At 42.1% G+C, this 15,617-nt stretch overlaps 1 protein-coding gene across 1 annotated transcript in view; it reads left to right on the forward strand.

Moving 5' to 3' along the window:
• il17rd (interleukin 17 receptor D) overlaps positions 1-14,131 on the forward strand; it is a 28,384-nt gene extending 14,253 nt beyond the window's left edge. Inside the window, exons 3-16 of the mRNA XM_030419133.1 lie at positions 2,215-2,337; positions 5,866-5,984; positions 6,115-6,235; positions 6,617-6,661; positions 7,314-7,465; positions 7,695-7,760; positions 8,011-8,065; positions 8,581-8,691; positions 8,844-9,028; positions 9,114-9,229; positions 9,720-9,989; positions 10,132-10,692; positions 10,828-11,117; positions 11,399-14,131. Of these exons, the coding sequence (XP_030274993.1) occupies positions 2,215-2,337; positions 5,866-5,984; positions 6,115-6,235; positions 6,617-6,661; positions 7,314-7,465; positions 7,695-7,760; positions 8,011-8,065; positions 8,581-8,691; positions 8,844-9,028; positions 9,114-9,229; positions 9,720-9,989; positions 10,132-10,692; positions 10,828-11,117; positions 11,399-11,523 (2,339 nt within the window). The 3' untranslated portion in view covers positions 11,524-14,131. The remainder of the gene's footprint in view (positions 1-2,214; positions 2,338-5,865; positions 5,985-6,114; positions 6,236-6,616; positions 6,662-7,313; positions 7,466-7,694; positions 7,761-8,010; positions 8,066-8,580; positions 8,692-8,843; positions 9,029-9,113; positions 9,230-9,719; positions 9,990-10,131; positions 10,693-10,827; positions 11,118-11,398) is intronic.
• The last annotated feature ends 1,486 nt before the right edge of the window (positions 14,132-15,617 follow it).

Consider the following 15,617-nt stretch of genomic DNA (forward strand, 5'->3'; position numbering starts at 1 on the left):
CTTTCAGCTGCATCGTTTCATTTTAATTTAAGATAATCTTAATACATACGAGGTCACAGATAATGTGGAGGTCAGGGGTCAGAAGGTCATGTGGCACCAAAGTGATGATGCATCCTGTCCTTTTAAAACAGATGAAATAAAAAGTGTTGAAACCCGCAAAATTTAAGCCAAAGTGACGCACTGAGGTGTTTTAGCATGACAATTAGGACCAGCTCATTGTGTGTGTGTGTGTGTGTGTGTGTGTGTGTGTGTGTGTGTGTGTGTGTCAGGAGTGACACACCTCAGTGCCTCCTTCATCCCTCAGAAGCTTCATCCTCAGCTCTCGGAGGATGAAGGAGGATGAAGCAGAGTCGGAAGCTTCCGCTCTCTCTCTCTCTTTGCTGCAGTGTCACGGGGGATTTAAAACAGGTTGACCTTTGAACTCTATGACATCTCTGATGGAAGGTCTTTGATCAGCAAATGTTCACAGATGGGTCTGATGATATTCCATATTTCTCTTGTTGTCAGCAAATGTGGATCCAAAGCCTGATATATTTTCTTCTTCTGTGCTGCAGAGCTCCATTGTTGTCCCAAAACTATTTTTAAACTCATCAGTAAGTCGCACTGTTGCACTTGATGACATTTTCCATCATCAGCATGAAAACAAACGCTGTAGTTTATTTTAATCAGTCTGGTATACACCGTCCTGCTGCTGGAAATACTCATGCGAGCACCAAATGTGGATTCATTCACCGCTGAGATTACTCCCAAACAAAAGCTCTGTTTCCTTCTGTTTAAGTTATGTTTGCTAGAATCTACAGCGACCAGCTGAAATAAGTTAAACTTTTTAAAAATTTAAACTAGAAAGGTAGAGCAAATACAGAGATGAAAGCAGTATGAACTTTAATGAAGTGTTTTCAAGGTTTCATAATACTTCTCTTGTTTTACTGTTTGTTTAATGCTGCAGCATGTTGCATCAGACAGGTTGGTACAAGCGTACTTAGAGGGATGAGACGCAACTTGAAACATGAAATATTGAATGCGTTTTCCTCTAATTTGTCCCCCTGCTGAGTTTGGTTTAGCTCCCAATTGTGCCTCGAAGTGGCTTCTTCGTCCAGCTGAAGCGGCTGAGTCTCATGGGTATTGTAGTTCACAGAGCTAGTCACATAACTCACGGAGAAAACCAGATTTCTCAGAATAGAAACTTCAAATAATTAACTTGGACTCCTGAGGAAGAACTCGTCAGTCGATAACAGGAGGAAGAGGAGCGGGGAGGTGACGACTAAAGATGAGGGTTTCCCTCTTCCTCCGGTTGTGAACTTTGACCGTCACATCCTTCTTTCCATCCCCTCTTCCTCCTCTTCCTCCCCTCTGTCTTTTAAAGAAATTTTGAATACAAAACGGAGGAAAGTTGGAAGAATAGGCAAAAACTACGACCATTATGTCCTCTATATATAGAGAAGCTTTATGATGGAGGAAGAGGAGCGACCAGCCGTGACCTTCTCCTTTAGCCCTGAACATGACCCGGCTTTGAGGAGGCGAGAGGAAGAGGGGCAGTGACTCGTGACGTATCCCGTGCTCTCCTAAACTCCCGTCAGCCATCTCCATCCATTCTAAGCTCCTCTCCTCCGTCCCATCTTCCTCCTCCTCTTCCTCACTGCAGTCCTTTCCGTCAATAGGTGGCTGGCAGGAGGAAAGAGGAGCAGTGAGTCGTGTCTGAGCTCACGCCCCTTTTCTTTCTGCATCCTAAGTCCATCTTTTCTCCTCCGATCCCTCTCGGTTCATGGCTGGCTGCACCTCGTCCTCCTCCTCCTCCTCCTCCTCCTCCTCCTCTTCCTCATCCTCTCCACCTTCGTCCTTCACAAGATAAAGAAAGAGGGAACAGGAGGAGGCTGATGTAGCTGGGACAGCTGGGGAATCAATACAATGTTTCCTATTGTCAGTCAAACATTTCATGTCTTTACGTGTGAGAAAAATACAGAATGAAGCTTTTTAAAGTTTTTATGTCCTGGATCTCGACATTGAGTTCATTTATATGCACATTTATGTCCTGGTTTTCTATTTTGGATCATGTTTGGAATAAGGTTCTTACATGCAGAGAGGATCAGGTGTGGTTGACTGAGCTATTGTTGACCTCTCTCTCTCTCTCTCTCTCTCTCTCTCTCTCTCTCTCTCTCTCCTCTCTCTCTCTCTCTCTCCCCCTCTCTCTCTCTGTCCATGTCTCTCGCCCTGCAGACTGTTCTTTAAACTACCCGTTGGGAAAACATGTGATCCATGAGGTCGCCAACGTCTCCTTCAGTCATCTGGCCTGTGAGGATCAGGCCGCCGTGGTCGTCCACTGGTCTGCCAGTCCACTAGGTACCTGTGTGTCTCTTTACCTGTGTGTCTGTTTACTTGTGTGTCTGTTTCCCTGTGTGTCTCTGTACCCGTGTGTCTCTTTACCTGTGTGTCTGTTTACCGGTGTGTCTCTTTATCTGTGTGTCTGCTTACCTCTTTACATGCTTCTCACAGAGATTTAGAGAGGAAGGAAAGTGAAGGAGGAGGAACAGGAAAGTAAAGTAAAACCTTCGAAATGCTCAAATCTGTAAGATTAGCTAGCTGTGTGTGTGCGCGTGTGTGTGTGCGCGCGTGTGTGTGCGTGCGCGTGTGTGTGTCCCTTTGATCAGGCCCTGAGAATAAGAGAGAGGATCACATCTCACACTACAATACCACGATTTGACCGTGAAGGAATGTGTGTGTGTGTGTGTGTGTGTGTGTGGGTGTGTGTGTGTGTGCGCTCAGTGTAAGGTGAACCTCTCTCTCTCTCTCTCTGTGACAATACAGCCTGTTGTTTTCTCACAGACACAGAAATCTTCCAGAAATGTTCCATGTCACAGTCACATGTGAACAGCAGCCAGAATCCATTATCTGAAAACAAAGAAAACCAAGAAGTAATTATAAAAGTCAGCCAGATTTCCTCCTCAGTATCCGCTTTTAACTTCATCTCACTGAGAACTGCAGATCTGAACATTTAAAACAACAGTTTAAAAAGTTTTTCTTTGTCAAAGTGTCTCATGTTTCTTGCAGCAGCCGAAACAGACGATAAGATGATTAGTAGATTTAATGTGTTTAAATCAAACAGTGGGTGTTTAACTTCAGGTCCAGTGTGATTATCGCTGGTGCTCATCTATTTCATAAAACTTTCTAGACATTTTGAAAAGCTATGTCATATTATTGTGACTCACTCCTGTCAGTGACTAGTAAACGTTTCTTTCCTGATTTAGATTTTACAGACTGGAGCAGGTGGAGGATTTGGTTCATTTGGTTTTAGTTTTGCTGGGAATTGAGGCTATGACAAGAGTTATGTGACTGCCAAAAGTCATGTGATCCTCATCTGGTTGTGTAACAACTCATGTTGTTTTCATTATGAATTATTTGAATGTTATGAATCAGGATTAGGAATTCATCGCTGTGTGCTCTGAATATGATTTAGAAAGAAGGAGAGAGACGTAACACTCATCCAACAGTTCGTATGAGCTGTGATTTTGAGTTCTGTCCTGCAGCAACTGGTACACTCGGGGGAAATGAGTGATAATGCTGTAGAGACGTGAACTTTTACCAGGTGGATAGAAGCTACAGGTGGTGTGCAGCTCCCTCTGGAAAGTTAATCTTATTAACTTTACGGAGAGTTTAACTTGTTCTTTGATGTCTTATTTAATTATGTAATCTAGACCTCGGGCTCACTGCAGGTCGTGCATAATACAGACGTGAACTCATAATGCAAAACCAAATCTTTACCATGATATCATGCTTGTTGCAGCGGTTCTCTTAGAGTTCCCTCTGAACTGATTTTAACCAGAATGTCTCACAACATCTGGTCACATTTTGCAGAATGCAAGCCAGCATGATTTCCGGGCTGTTCTGACCCACAAAGATTGGTCACATCGACTGAGCTGCCAAGAGACCACAGACAGATGATAGTTCACTGACAGATGACACCAAGAGGATAAAGTTCAAGGCACAATGTTATGACAGAGTAGTGTTTGTGAGGATAGAATCGATTAATTGTTTAATTGAGGAATTTTCTAAGCAAAAGTGCCAAATTTTTTCTCTTATTTCAGCATCATCAGTGTAAGAATTTGTTGCTTTTCTGTCTTATAACAGTGAATTGAATATCTTTGAGTTTCAGACTGTTAGACTGACTAAACAGGACATTTGTAGACATTACTTTTGGTTCTGGGAAACTGTGATAGGATTTTATGTGTGTTATATAGCTTCTCCTTATAAAAGAAAAACTAAACTAAACTTGAAAACTAAAAGTCCCAAAGTCCCAAAGTCCAGATGATTCAGGGTTCTTCTCTCACAGAAAACTGCTCCTCAAGTGCCTGAGATGCCTCCTCAATAGTCCCGCCTTTAATTATGTGACTTCTTGACATCACGCCACATCACCACATCACACATTTGCATATTTTATGCCTATATTACAATAAAAGTGAAGCTAACTTGAAGCTGAAAACCAACAGAGCTGACCGGAGGCACAGTGAGGATGCTGGCTCAGGCGTCTGTGAGCTGACCAATCAGAGCAGAGGAGTCGGGGCCTTAAAGAGACAGGAGCTTAATGGATAGAATGAGAAAGCTGACGTGTTTTTTGAGCATTAAAGCATGTAAACCTACTCTAAAAGTAACCCAAAATAGAATTATGGACCTGTAAATGAATAGAATATGAATAGAACATGTACTGAACCAAACTTCTTGTCCAAAGTGGTGAACAGATATATTTTTAATCAAGGTTGAAACATGTAGAAATACTTCAGAAATGATACTGAGGGGAGGAAAACGAACATAAGCCGAGAACAAGTCTGGCGTCACGCTGCAGCTGTCGTTAATATGCAAAACATCCTCGTCTGTCCTCGACTCCGCAGGAGAGAGAGAGGTTCAGGAATCTGCCTCAAGACAGAAAAACCTGTTCGACTACTGCTCGATCTCTCTTTCCTCTCTCTCTCTCTCTCCACTCCCCACAGAGCTAATAGGAAAAACATGACCTGTGGATGCAAAGGTGTAATTATAAGACAGACGTGTTTTTTCAAAGATCAGGGAGAAGGAGGAGGGGAGGTAACAAGGAGAAGAGAGGAGGAAGGGTGGTGCGGGGAGGGAAGGAGATCAGGGATAGGATAGGAAGGATAAAAGGTAACAAGAGAAAAAAGGCAGAGAAAGAAAACAACAAGAGGAGAAAAAAGGAAGGAAAAGGGAACAAGGAGGGGACAGGTGGAGATAAAAGGAAACTAGGAGGAGGGAGGGGAACTAAGGGGGAGGGACGGAGAAGAAAAAAGGGAAATGAGAGGAGGACACAATAAAAGAAGAGGAAGGAAGGGAAGTGAACAAGCAAAAAATGAAAGTGAAGGATTAGAGGCAAGGAGAGGAAAGGAAACAAGGAAAGGGGAATATGGAAGGAAAGAGAAAAGGAAATCTAAAGAAAAGTTGAGAGGAATAAAGGAAAGGGAACAAGAATGGAAGGGAAAAGAGAGATGAGGGGAAGAAAGGTAACAAGGTGAAGAAAGGAAACAGAATAGCAGATGAAAGAAAAGGAAAGGAAACAAAGAGAGGAGGAAGGAGGAAAAAGGGAACTAGAAGAGGAAAGGTGGCAGTTAACCTTAAGAAAAGAGAGACAGAGAAGAGGATAGGAAGCACAGGGAGAGAAGGGAAGGAAACAAGGAGGGGAAAGAGGGAATGGAACTGGAACAGACACGAGAGGAAACGACACAAGGAGAGGAAAAGATGCAGGGAGATGAGGAAAAGAGAGGAAAGGAAAAAAGGAGGTCTCTGATAGATTGCAGAATAAGCTGAGGAGGAGAGAAGGATGGTTGTGGGTCTTTGTTGGAGGCTGAACTTGTTGTCGTGTCTCTTCAGGGATCGAACACATTAAAGGCTTCAGAGTTTATCTGGAGGACAAGAATCCAGAAGGGAAACAGTGTCAACACCTCATCCTCAAAGACCCTCGACAGCTCAACTTCTCCTACAAGCACACGGTAGGGACATAAATAATGGCCGACAGTTTTTGTTTTGATTTTTTGATGTACGGCATTTCTGTTTCTTAATTTACTGCGGTTACCAAAGTCTTTGTATCATCTGTAGTTAATTCTTATTTCACTCTGACAGAAGCTGAGCAGTCAGCCGTTCAGCGGTTTGACCTTTGACACCGACTACATGGTTCGTGTTGTTCCGTTCCCGACTCTGATGAACGAGAGCTTCTTCCCTCCATCCTTCCTCAGGACCAACTGTGAGTCCAGCAGCCTTATTGTCCAAAAGGCATCGATTGATTAACTAATTTGATTGACTGATTGATTCGCTTATTCGTTTTATTACCTTACCCAGAGTCAGATAGGAACATCTTGAATTTGACTACGTTATTAGTCAGTGAAATGGAACATGAAGACCTTTTTTAGTGTTGTTGGAAGGTGGATGTTTTGCTAAGTTGAGTGAAAAATTCAGCAATCTGAAAAGTAACTAGTAACCAAGTTATCAAACTGTCAGATATCCGTCAGGAAAAGACAGAGACGGTCTCTCCAACGTTGTCCGATCACTGAAGTGAAGATGAGTCTTCTAGATGAGAGCAGGAACAGTCAGGGACAAGCTGACTAACTATTTCTTTGTTTTGCAGCGTGTGAAGTCCTTCTGGGATCAGACAACCTGGTCTGCAAACCATGTAAGTTCCTCAGTGTCGGCGTCATAACCAGAGCCATATGTAGACAGAGTTATTCCAGGGTTTCATTGTCTTGGTGTTAGAGTAATTTAATGTAAGTGTAACTATTGCACAAACACATTTTTAACCCTAATAGAGTTGACACAATTTCTCTCTGTGGTACGAGCACCTAGAAAAGCTTTGAATCCCTTCAGCATCATGATATGAGATATAAAAGCTGTTTATTCTATATTTCTGGTGCAGATGTTTCACATTAAAAGTCTACATGGATACAGAGAGATTATGTTTGGACATCTTTAAAGAAGAGGTTGATTCTATCAGTCACTTTAGACACATTATTAGTTACTGAAGATAGAGTTGATTTCAAGAAAGAAGAGCTGAGAGCAGCAGAGTGCTGAATACAACATTAGTGCTGCACAAACGTAGATTATACTGAATTTTCCAAGACAACAGGTACACATGGACATTCTGAATTTACCTTCACCCCCGATTAAAACAAAAGCAAGGAGGCTTCCTATAAAATATGATCAAATATACTTGATGAAATGTATGAATGATATCTGCTGCTGGGGTAAACAAGTAGTAGTGCGCGATTAAAGCTCAAACATTACATGTCCAAGAGAGAGGAGGCTAAGTTTTGTTTCTGTCTGTGCAGTCTGGAAGCCAAAGACCCTGAACGTCTCTCAGCTGGGGTCGAACCTCCACGTGGCGTTTGATCAGGCTCCGTCCTCCTTCGGCTTCCACTTCTACTACCTGTACTACAAACTACGGCAGGATGGACCCTTCAAGCTGCAGCGCTGCAAACCAGTAAGTGTTTTCACAAATCTTTTCAGGTTGTGGCGTGAAAGAAGAAGTTGAAGAGGTAAAAGGACTAAACTGTTGTCAATTAGAGGTTTAGTGTGTTGCTCATAGATACATCGACATATGGACAAGAGGACTTATGACTCAATTCTAATGAAGAGATAGTGCCGCCTGCATTCTTGGCATAGTTTTGGATTTATTTTGTCAAAAGTTCTAACAAGTTTTCTGTGTGCAGGACTTGAACCAGGCCAGACTTACGTGCATCCTGCAGGACGTCACTCCAGGGACCTACACTATAGAGGTACACAAACGCAGCACAGGCCTGAGCTTCATTTACACAACACAGTGTCATCACATGGCAGCGTTTGCTTCTCAACTGGTTTAACTGGAATCTGCTACATCTTCATTATCGATAAAGACCAAAATAAAAATAAATCTAAATTTTAGGAATAAGTCTCTATGAATCTATGTGAATATACAATTAATGTATGATGTTTCTCTCCTCTGTTTCCTCCTTTTCTTTCACTGTCTTTTTCTCTTTTCTGTGTCAGTTGAGAGACGACAGTAACACGACGAGGAGGCAGACTCAGTATCACGTCAGCCAGGGTGAGACACACACACACAAACAAACACACCTTAAATGAACACGCACTGTAGGAAAACACACACACAATACTCGATTCTTTTCTCGATGAATCATTTGGTCTATTAAATATCAAAATAGTGGAAAGAAAATGTCTTGCCTAAAGGAATTTCTTCAGATATCAGTCGTTTAAAGCAGCATGTCAGTGAAGACGCATTTAATATTACATTTAAACTTTAACATGTTGCCCAGTTAATTGTTATCCTGCTCTGTCATTTGATGCTGGGCAGGTAGTTTACAGGAGTTTTGCAGCTACAGCCCAACTTGGTCTTGTATGACCAGTTTCAGTGGTCAGCTAATGCTAACAAACTTTAGCTAATTCTGTGTAATAGACTACTTGTGCTACTGTTGCTTTATGTTTTAGCATCATCCGTGATCGTTCCATAGTTGAGCCGTACTTGCATATTTGCACAGTTTTGTTTTAAAGGACTTTGAATGATCTGATTCTTAAGTCTCACAATATGTTTGTTACCTTCAGTCCACTCCCCCTGGGCCGGGCCAATCCGTGCCATGGCCATCACAGTGCCGCTGGTCATCATGTCGGCCTTCGCCACGCTCTTTACTGTCATGTGCCGCAAGAAACAGCAAGGTAAGAGCACTATGTATCGGTGATATAAGGGACTCAGAAAAGCTAAAGGAAACATCAACTGTACAACTGAGCTGGCACTGTTTTGAAAACTCTCGCTGTTGGTGCAGATAAGTTACATTATTCTGATGCTTTAACCCGTCTTGTCCATTTAGAAAACATCTACAGCCAGCTGGACGAGGAGAGCAGTGAGTCGTCCAATCACAGTGCTGCGTTGAACACGGAGCGGCCGTGGCCCCGCCCCAAAGTGTTCATCTGTTACTCCAACAGAGACTGTCCCAAACACACCAACGTCATCCAGAGCTTCGCCTACTTCCTGCAGGACTTCTGCAACTGTGAGGTGAGACGGTGACAAACTTGAGAAAAGCTTAATGATGAGGAGGAAGACATTTTTAGTTGTAAAATCTCTGTTCCGTCCTGTCCAGGTTGTGTTGGACCTGTGGGAACACCTGGAGATGTGCAAAGAGGGTCAGATGTCGTGGCTCAGCAGACAGCTGGACGACGCCAACTTCATCATCACCGTCTGCTCCAAAGGCCTTCGGTACTTTCTCTTCCGTCTGCTTTGATTATGTCAGAACTACTGCTGATGTCTTGAAGTGCTCTCAGCTGCAGTTCCAACAGAGGCCACTAGGTGCTGCTAAAACACTGACTTCTGAATGTGGAGGAAATAACAGAAATATTTACATTTCCTAGAAGTTAGGTACTCTGTAGTTATTGTGTAGATATTGATATAGTTTCATCAAACGAATTTAAAACTTAAGCAGATCCTTCCACCTTCACGTCTCGATCTATCACACCTACCATTTCCTCTTCCATCCTTCATTCACACTGACCCTGTGTGTTCCACTCTTTCCCTTTATGATATATGTTTTATTGATATGGTTTATTTTTCTCAACAAAAAATCTGAATCTTATATAGACTGAGACATGACATTTAGCCATTGAACCAAATGCTTGTCTTCCATCATCCCTTTTTAAAATTTTTCTTTCGATTGTTGTCTATTCTAACCAGCTCGGTTCTCTTCCTGCAGCTATTACGCAGAGAAGAAGAGCCGCAAAGGGAAAACACCGGTCAGTCGCCGTAGCAACAACGGCAGCAGCAGCAGCAGCAGCAGCAGCTCTCCGATTGGTGGATCAGGCAACGACCTGTTCATCGTGGGCGTGGCCATGATCGCGGAGAAGCTGCGGCTGGCCAAGCAGAGCGAGGGGGGCGGAGCTCAGGAGCTGAACCGCTACATGTCTGTTTACTTCGACTACTCGACAGAAAACGACATCCCCACCATATTGAGTCTGGCTCCCAGGTAAATACAACACTGTGGACAAAATAACGGAAACACCTTTATGAATAACAGCACCAGCCTGCACTGCTCATGTGACCATTGTTCTTCATGCTCATTCTTTTATTTTTGGGGGTTAAAGTTGAGATTAACTTCCTGTGTTCAGGTTTAAGTTGATGGACCAGCTGCCTCAGCTCTTCAGTCGCCTCCACTCCAGTCAGTCCAGTTTAGCTGATCGCGAGTCGCAGCCGCTTAACGTCTCCAGGAGGAACTACTTCAGGAGTAAATCGGGACGCTCGCTTTACGTTTCCATCTGCAACATGCACCAGCACATCAGCCAGAATCCTGACTGGTTTGAGAAGCAGCTGGCTCCTTCAGGAGCGTCCTCAACCTCCTCCTCCTCCAAACATCCTGCTCTCCCTGCCGACGTGGCTCCGACTCCTCCTCCAAAGCCTCACTGCTCCTCCTCGTGTCAGCCCGAGCAGAGGTTTGACTCCGGCTTGTCGCTGAACGAGGTGGTGGTGAAGACGCCGTCGCTGGAGGGCAGAAAAGGAGCGCCAAGGAGGAACATGCTCCTGCTAGCTCCTGGCTCCAGTCCCAGCCTCAATCAAGGCCCCAGTCACAGCCCTAGTCCGAGTCCGAGTCCAGGTCCCTGCCCTAGTCCTGGTCTCTGTCCCAGTCCAGGTCTGCCACACTGCTCTCTGTCCATGCTGGGACCCAATTCAAGGTAAAGCGAGGTGTAAAACCACAGCAGTTTTTATTTGTTTTACTGTGAACATGAAGATAAATAGTTTTGGACTCCACAGCAGATAATCTGAGACCACTCATCAGTCTGACTGCTGCTGCTTTTCTGCTCCTTCAGGTCCACTTCTGGAATATCTGGACTGTTACCAGAAGAATCATCTGCCTCTGCCTCCACCTCCTCTTCCTCTTCAGCTCCCTCCATCCTCCAGGAGGTGGTGTGTGCCATCCCCACCCCAACAGAAGAAGGTGGTCCCTCCCCTCCTGAGCTCCCTCCTCCTCGTGATTCTGGCATTTATGACTCGTCTGTCCCGTCCTCAGAGCTTTCTATTCCCCTGATGGAGGGACTGTCACATGACCAGGCTGACTCCTCCTCCCTGGCTGAGAGCGAATCCTCTTCTTCTGGGCTGGGTAAGGCTGGAAACCTTTACAAGTGAAATATCATTCTATGCTATTATTTTGTGTTGCACCTCGCCAGGTGCATTCTCCTAAAAGTTTCTTAGCTTCCAGGTTTACTTCCTGTTTACATGGCCCACAGAATATATGTGGCAATTGGCCACTGTATCCAGTTCTAAGTAAAACATTCATGGAATTTTTATGAAATAAACTTTGATTGATAGATATAATTATTTCTTTCTTTCTATAACTGATTAAGACAGAATATTTTCAACGTTCACACCTGTGTGTTTCAGGTGATGAGGAGCCGCCTGCAGTCACGTCGCTCCACTGCAGCGCTGCCACGGTTTGTAAAGCTGAGCTGCACCACAATCATCACCTGGAGCACAGCGAGGGACTTGCACCTGTGGCCTCATCGTAGGGGGACGCCTCCGGCCAATCAAAATGGGACCAAAAGTGTTATATATTCAAGGCCAAAAATGAGTTGGTGTTGCACCCGAACCCTTTCTTGAAAGTGCGGTCATCCCATCACCATGGAAACAAAACTGGAACTAATCAAAAATGCACTGCAGTGTTTCACCGGTGGAAATCATTGAGTTGTAATTTGCTGGTGTTTGGTACGATGATAACCACGGAGTTGTAGAAGACAGGTCACTGGTGATAACTATGCTAACGACTGTGTCTAGAACCATAGACTGTGTGATAAGTAGTGGACGGAACCACCATGAAGTAATCCATTGTTTTGTAAACTTGATTTGAAAACCCCAAGTTTGGAATAATTTCTCTTGCCACTTTTGTTTATTGGAGGCAGGGAGGGTTGAACTGAGGAGGACGTCCTCATCAGATCTGAGTTGAGGAAGAGTTGAAAGATTGGGACCATAAACTTATCTGGTAACTGTTAACTGAGGTAATAAACCACCTGAGCAGTAGAGTCATTTTCTCATAAGCTTACATACAATTGGACTTCTTTTTGAAACCAGTGGAGTCACCCCCTGCTGGCCATTAGAAAGAATGCACCAAAGAAGGCACTTTCCCATTGGCTTTGCTTTGTTAACTGAAAGCTACGTCCACTATTTATACAGTCTATGTCTATAACAATAATCCCGGTAACTATGGTAACAGCAGAGTTCTACGACGCTCCCCGGTAACTATGGTAACAGCAGAGTTCTACGACGCTCCCCGGTAACTGTGGTAACTGCTGAGTTCTGTGATGCTCCCTGATAACTATGGTAACCACTCGGCTCTGTGACGCTCCCTGGCGCCATGGTAACCACTGAGTTCTGCGACACTGGTCCTTGGTAACTGTGGTACTTTGTCGGCCTCGCTGGTCACCCTGCCTGGATTACTTTTAGAGGACTGGACCTCCAGATGCTGCAGACTGGACTAGTACTAACCAAAGACTGCCTCAGCACTGCATCTTGATTTTTTTAAGGGCAGCTGACTTTTGTGTGATGCTGAAGCTGAAACAAACTGTATGTTCAGGCACTTTTTGATGCAGAAACACAGAAAGACACAACGCCACAAACACGTTGAGATGTTCCCCTTGGCAACGGCATGTGACGGGATCAATGCAGCTTCTGAGGTTCTGGTTCTGATGACCAGCTGCTGAATGTATCAACACTTGTCGGAGGACGATGATATGGCAACAACTCGGAGGACATGTTTTGTATTATTCTTAACATTTAGGACCAACTGGGGAAAACCACGCATTCATCAGTGGCTGTGCTTTACAATGTGCCATTATTTTCCATTTAAAGTGCATTTTACATTATAAAGGGGAATTCCCCATAAAACAGTTACACCACATTTTATCAATATTCATTGGGTTTTAATGATTTTCAATGATCGTATGTCTTAACAGCATGCCTTATTTTAAAATGTCTTCTAATTGTTCGTTGACAATGACTCATCGTTGGAGCAGCAAGTAACATGATGACCACTGCCGGATCATAAATCCTTAAACTGTCAAAAGACTTTTGTCAAAAATGTACTAAAACCTGCTAATGTGATAATGTGGTGAAGGAGTTATGTGAATTGTGTTAAACTGACATTTGGCTTTTATTGAATTTTGTTCTTTCTGCATTTTAATTCACAAATTCAGAATATAAGATTCCAATGAATTCGACTGTTGGCGCCACTCTCACACCGTAACGTATTGAAAACTGTGGTAATATCGTTAAGCTTGTGGTTACGTATTTAAAGTATTGACGATTAATGTTACATTTATAGTTTTGTATTTCTTCATGCTTTGTAATTCTTTTTATAACATTGTTGCAGGAAGCAGCGATGATAAGGGCATTATGAAAAGTTCTGCAATTGTTTAAACCACTTTAAAGATGCCTGTGTGGAAGCCCTCTGCTGCCAGAGCAAGAAATAGATACAGGAAATGTCAAATTTAGTAGGAAGTCGAGTTTAAATTACGGGAAGTCAACATTTTGACCAGAAACGGAAATGTCGTAACTTTGACTTGAAAAAAGATATGAACAAAAGAAATTACATTAATTCAGTTAAAAGGGAAAACGCTTCTTATGATTGTGATTAGTAACTATTGAGTCACCGTGACAGTTTTTACTTTAATTATTCGTTTTAATCCTTTTATTTTCTGGCTCAGTTGGGCTTCCATACAATTCAAATATTGATCCGATGATCAAATTTCATATCTGACACATGTAGAGTGACACGATGTCTGTCAGGATCAGCAGCTGCCGTCATTTTGTTCTCTTTTATACCAAACTGTGTTTAAAGTTTCAAACATTCTCTGACTCAGACGTTGAGCTGCTGCTGAAGGCTGAGCAACGACTTCTGGTTCAACTGCAGGTTTGAGTTTGTTGGAAGGGAAGATTCAGCATTTCCTATTTGTACATATTATTTTTATTTTAACCTGGAAATGTCTGTTCTGCTTTGGTTTTGTATAGCTAGACCTTTGTTTATATTTCTTTCTCCATTTTCTAGGAACGTACTGTTTTATAGTACTTAAATGCAGGAAATAGTAAAATCCATCTAATAAAACATTTCTCTTCTGATCTTTATGTTCAATCTTTGACTCTTTATGTTTATGATTCTGATTATAAGAACAGTTTTTGCAGTTACTTAAACCAGATTGCTAAAATAGAAAAACCACAATATGACGCAAAATCAACTCATGCATGCTTTTTAAATTCAGACTACATTATGAAGCTGCTGCAAAAATGACTGTCTGGTAACAAGAAGGACAAATACTTGAGTACAAGTCGCAAAGTATTTAAATTGCTTTACGACTGGTAATAATCTGTAATTCTCTTCAAGCTGACTAACAAGTTTTAGTTTCTTATAGTGACACACACACACACACACACACACACACACACACACACACAGACTTCAGTGACATAAAGACCAGCAGACAGCTCTATAGTTTGTGATCTGTGAAGCCTCAAAGTTTAAAACAACAGCAGCCTCTAAAACTCACACACAGCCAGCCAGCACTGGTCTACCTTCAAAATAAAAGCATAAACCTCTCCATGGTTGGGTCTCTGGCTGCAACTAATAATGAATCCATTATTAATCTGTCTGACCTTGTTTCTTTTTTTGTGCTGTAGCTCCAGTATTAAAAACTCTTAATTAAAGAAAAGTGACGTTTTATCTCGTTCATTTACTCTGTGAACATATTGTTCCCGATTTAAATCAAGCTTCTGTCTGTTTTTTAACTGTAATTGAGATTTGTATGGCTGCTTTTGAGTGGACGTTTAAGCTTTGAGGAGTTATTTTGTGAAAATGGAAAAAAAAAATGTTTTTTTTATTTAGAAAATCAGAATCATTTGACTCAAATGTAGTTACAGTAATAAGAATATTTCTGGTTTCCTAAACTCATATATTGTGTCACCGCTAGAACTGAAAATATTATAATAGAGTCTATTTCTTTTGAATAATTATTTACATTTTATTTGTATTCATCAACTAAACAGTTTAACACTAGCTAGGAGACTACTGCCTTTTTTGCTGTTATACATGCGTTAATATACAATTATAAGATTTTTAATAGGTAAGTTAATATCTTCATTAAAAGGTCATTTTTATTCACAAGAAATGCAAAAAGCAGTAAAGTGTAGTAAAATGTGATGATGTACATTTACTCAAGTACTGTTCTATACAATTCTGAGGCTCTTGTTTTTCCATTTTCTGCTACTTTATACTTTCCTTTCACTTCGAGGTAAATAGTGTACTTTTTACTTCGCTACATTTATGTGTAACTTTAGTTACAATGTAGATTGCAGGAGCAAAGTCTGGCATTCTTGAATTAATTTTTTTTAGTGGCATTCAGGAAATAATTACAGAAACTCTGAATATATGATTCGATAATGTGCATGGTCATTCATTGGTGAACCCCTTGTGTACAGTGTGTACATCCATGTGAATATACTTTTATTTGCACTTTTGATCCTTAAAAACATTTGATATAAGATACATTAAAACGCTTACTGAAAGACTATTGGCTTGGGTGGCTTTCACATTTGCCAAAGTGAAATCAACTTAATA

This window comes from Sparus aurata, chromosome 6 (genome assembly GCF_900880675.1).
Source record: "Sparus aurata chromosome 6, fSpaAur1.1, whole genome shotgun sequence".
NCBI classification, from domain to species: domain Eukaryota; kingdom Metazoa; phylum Chordata; class Actinopteri; order Spariformes; family Sparidae; genus Sparus; species Sparus aurata.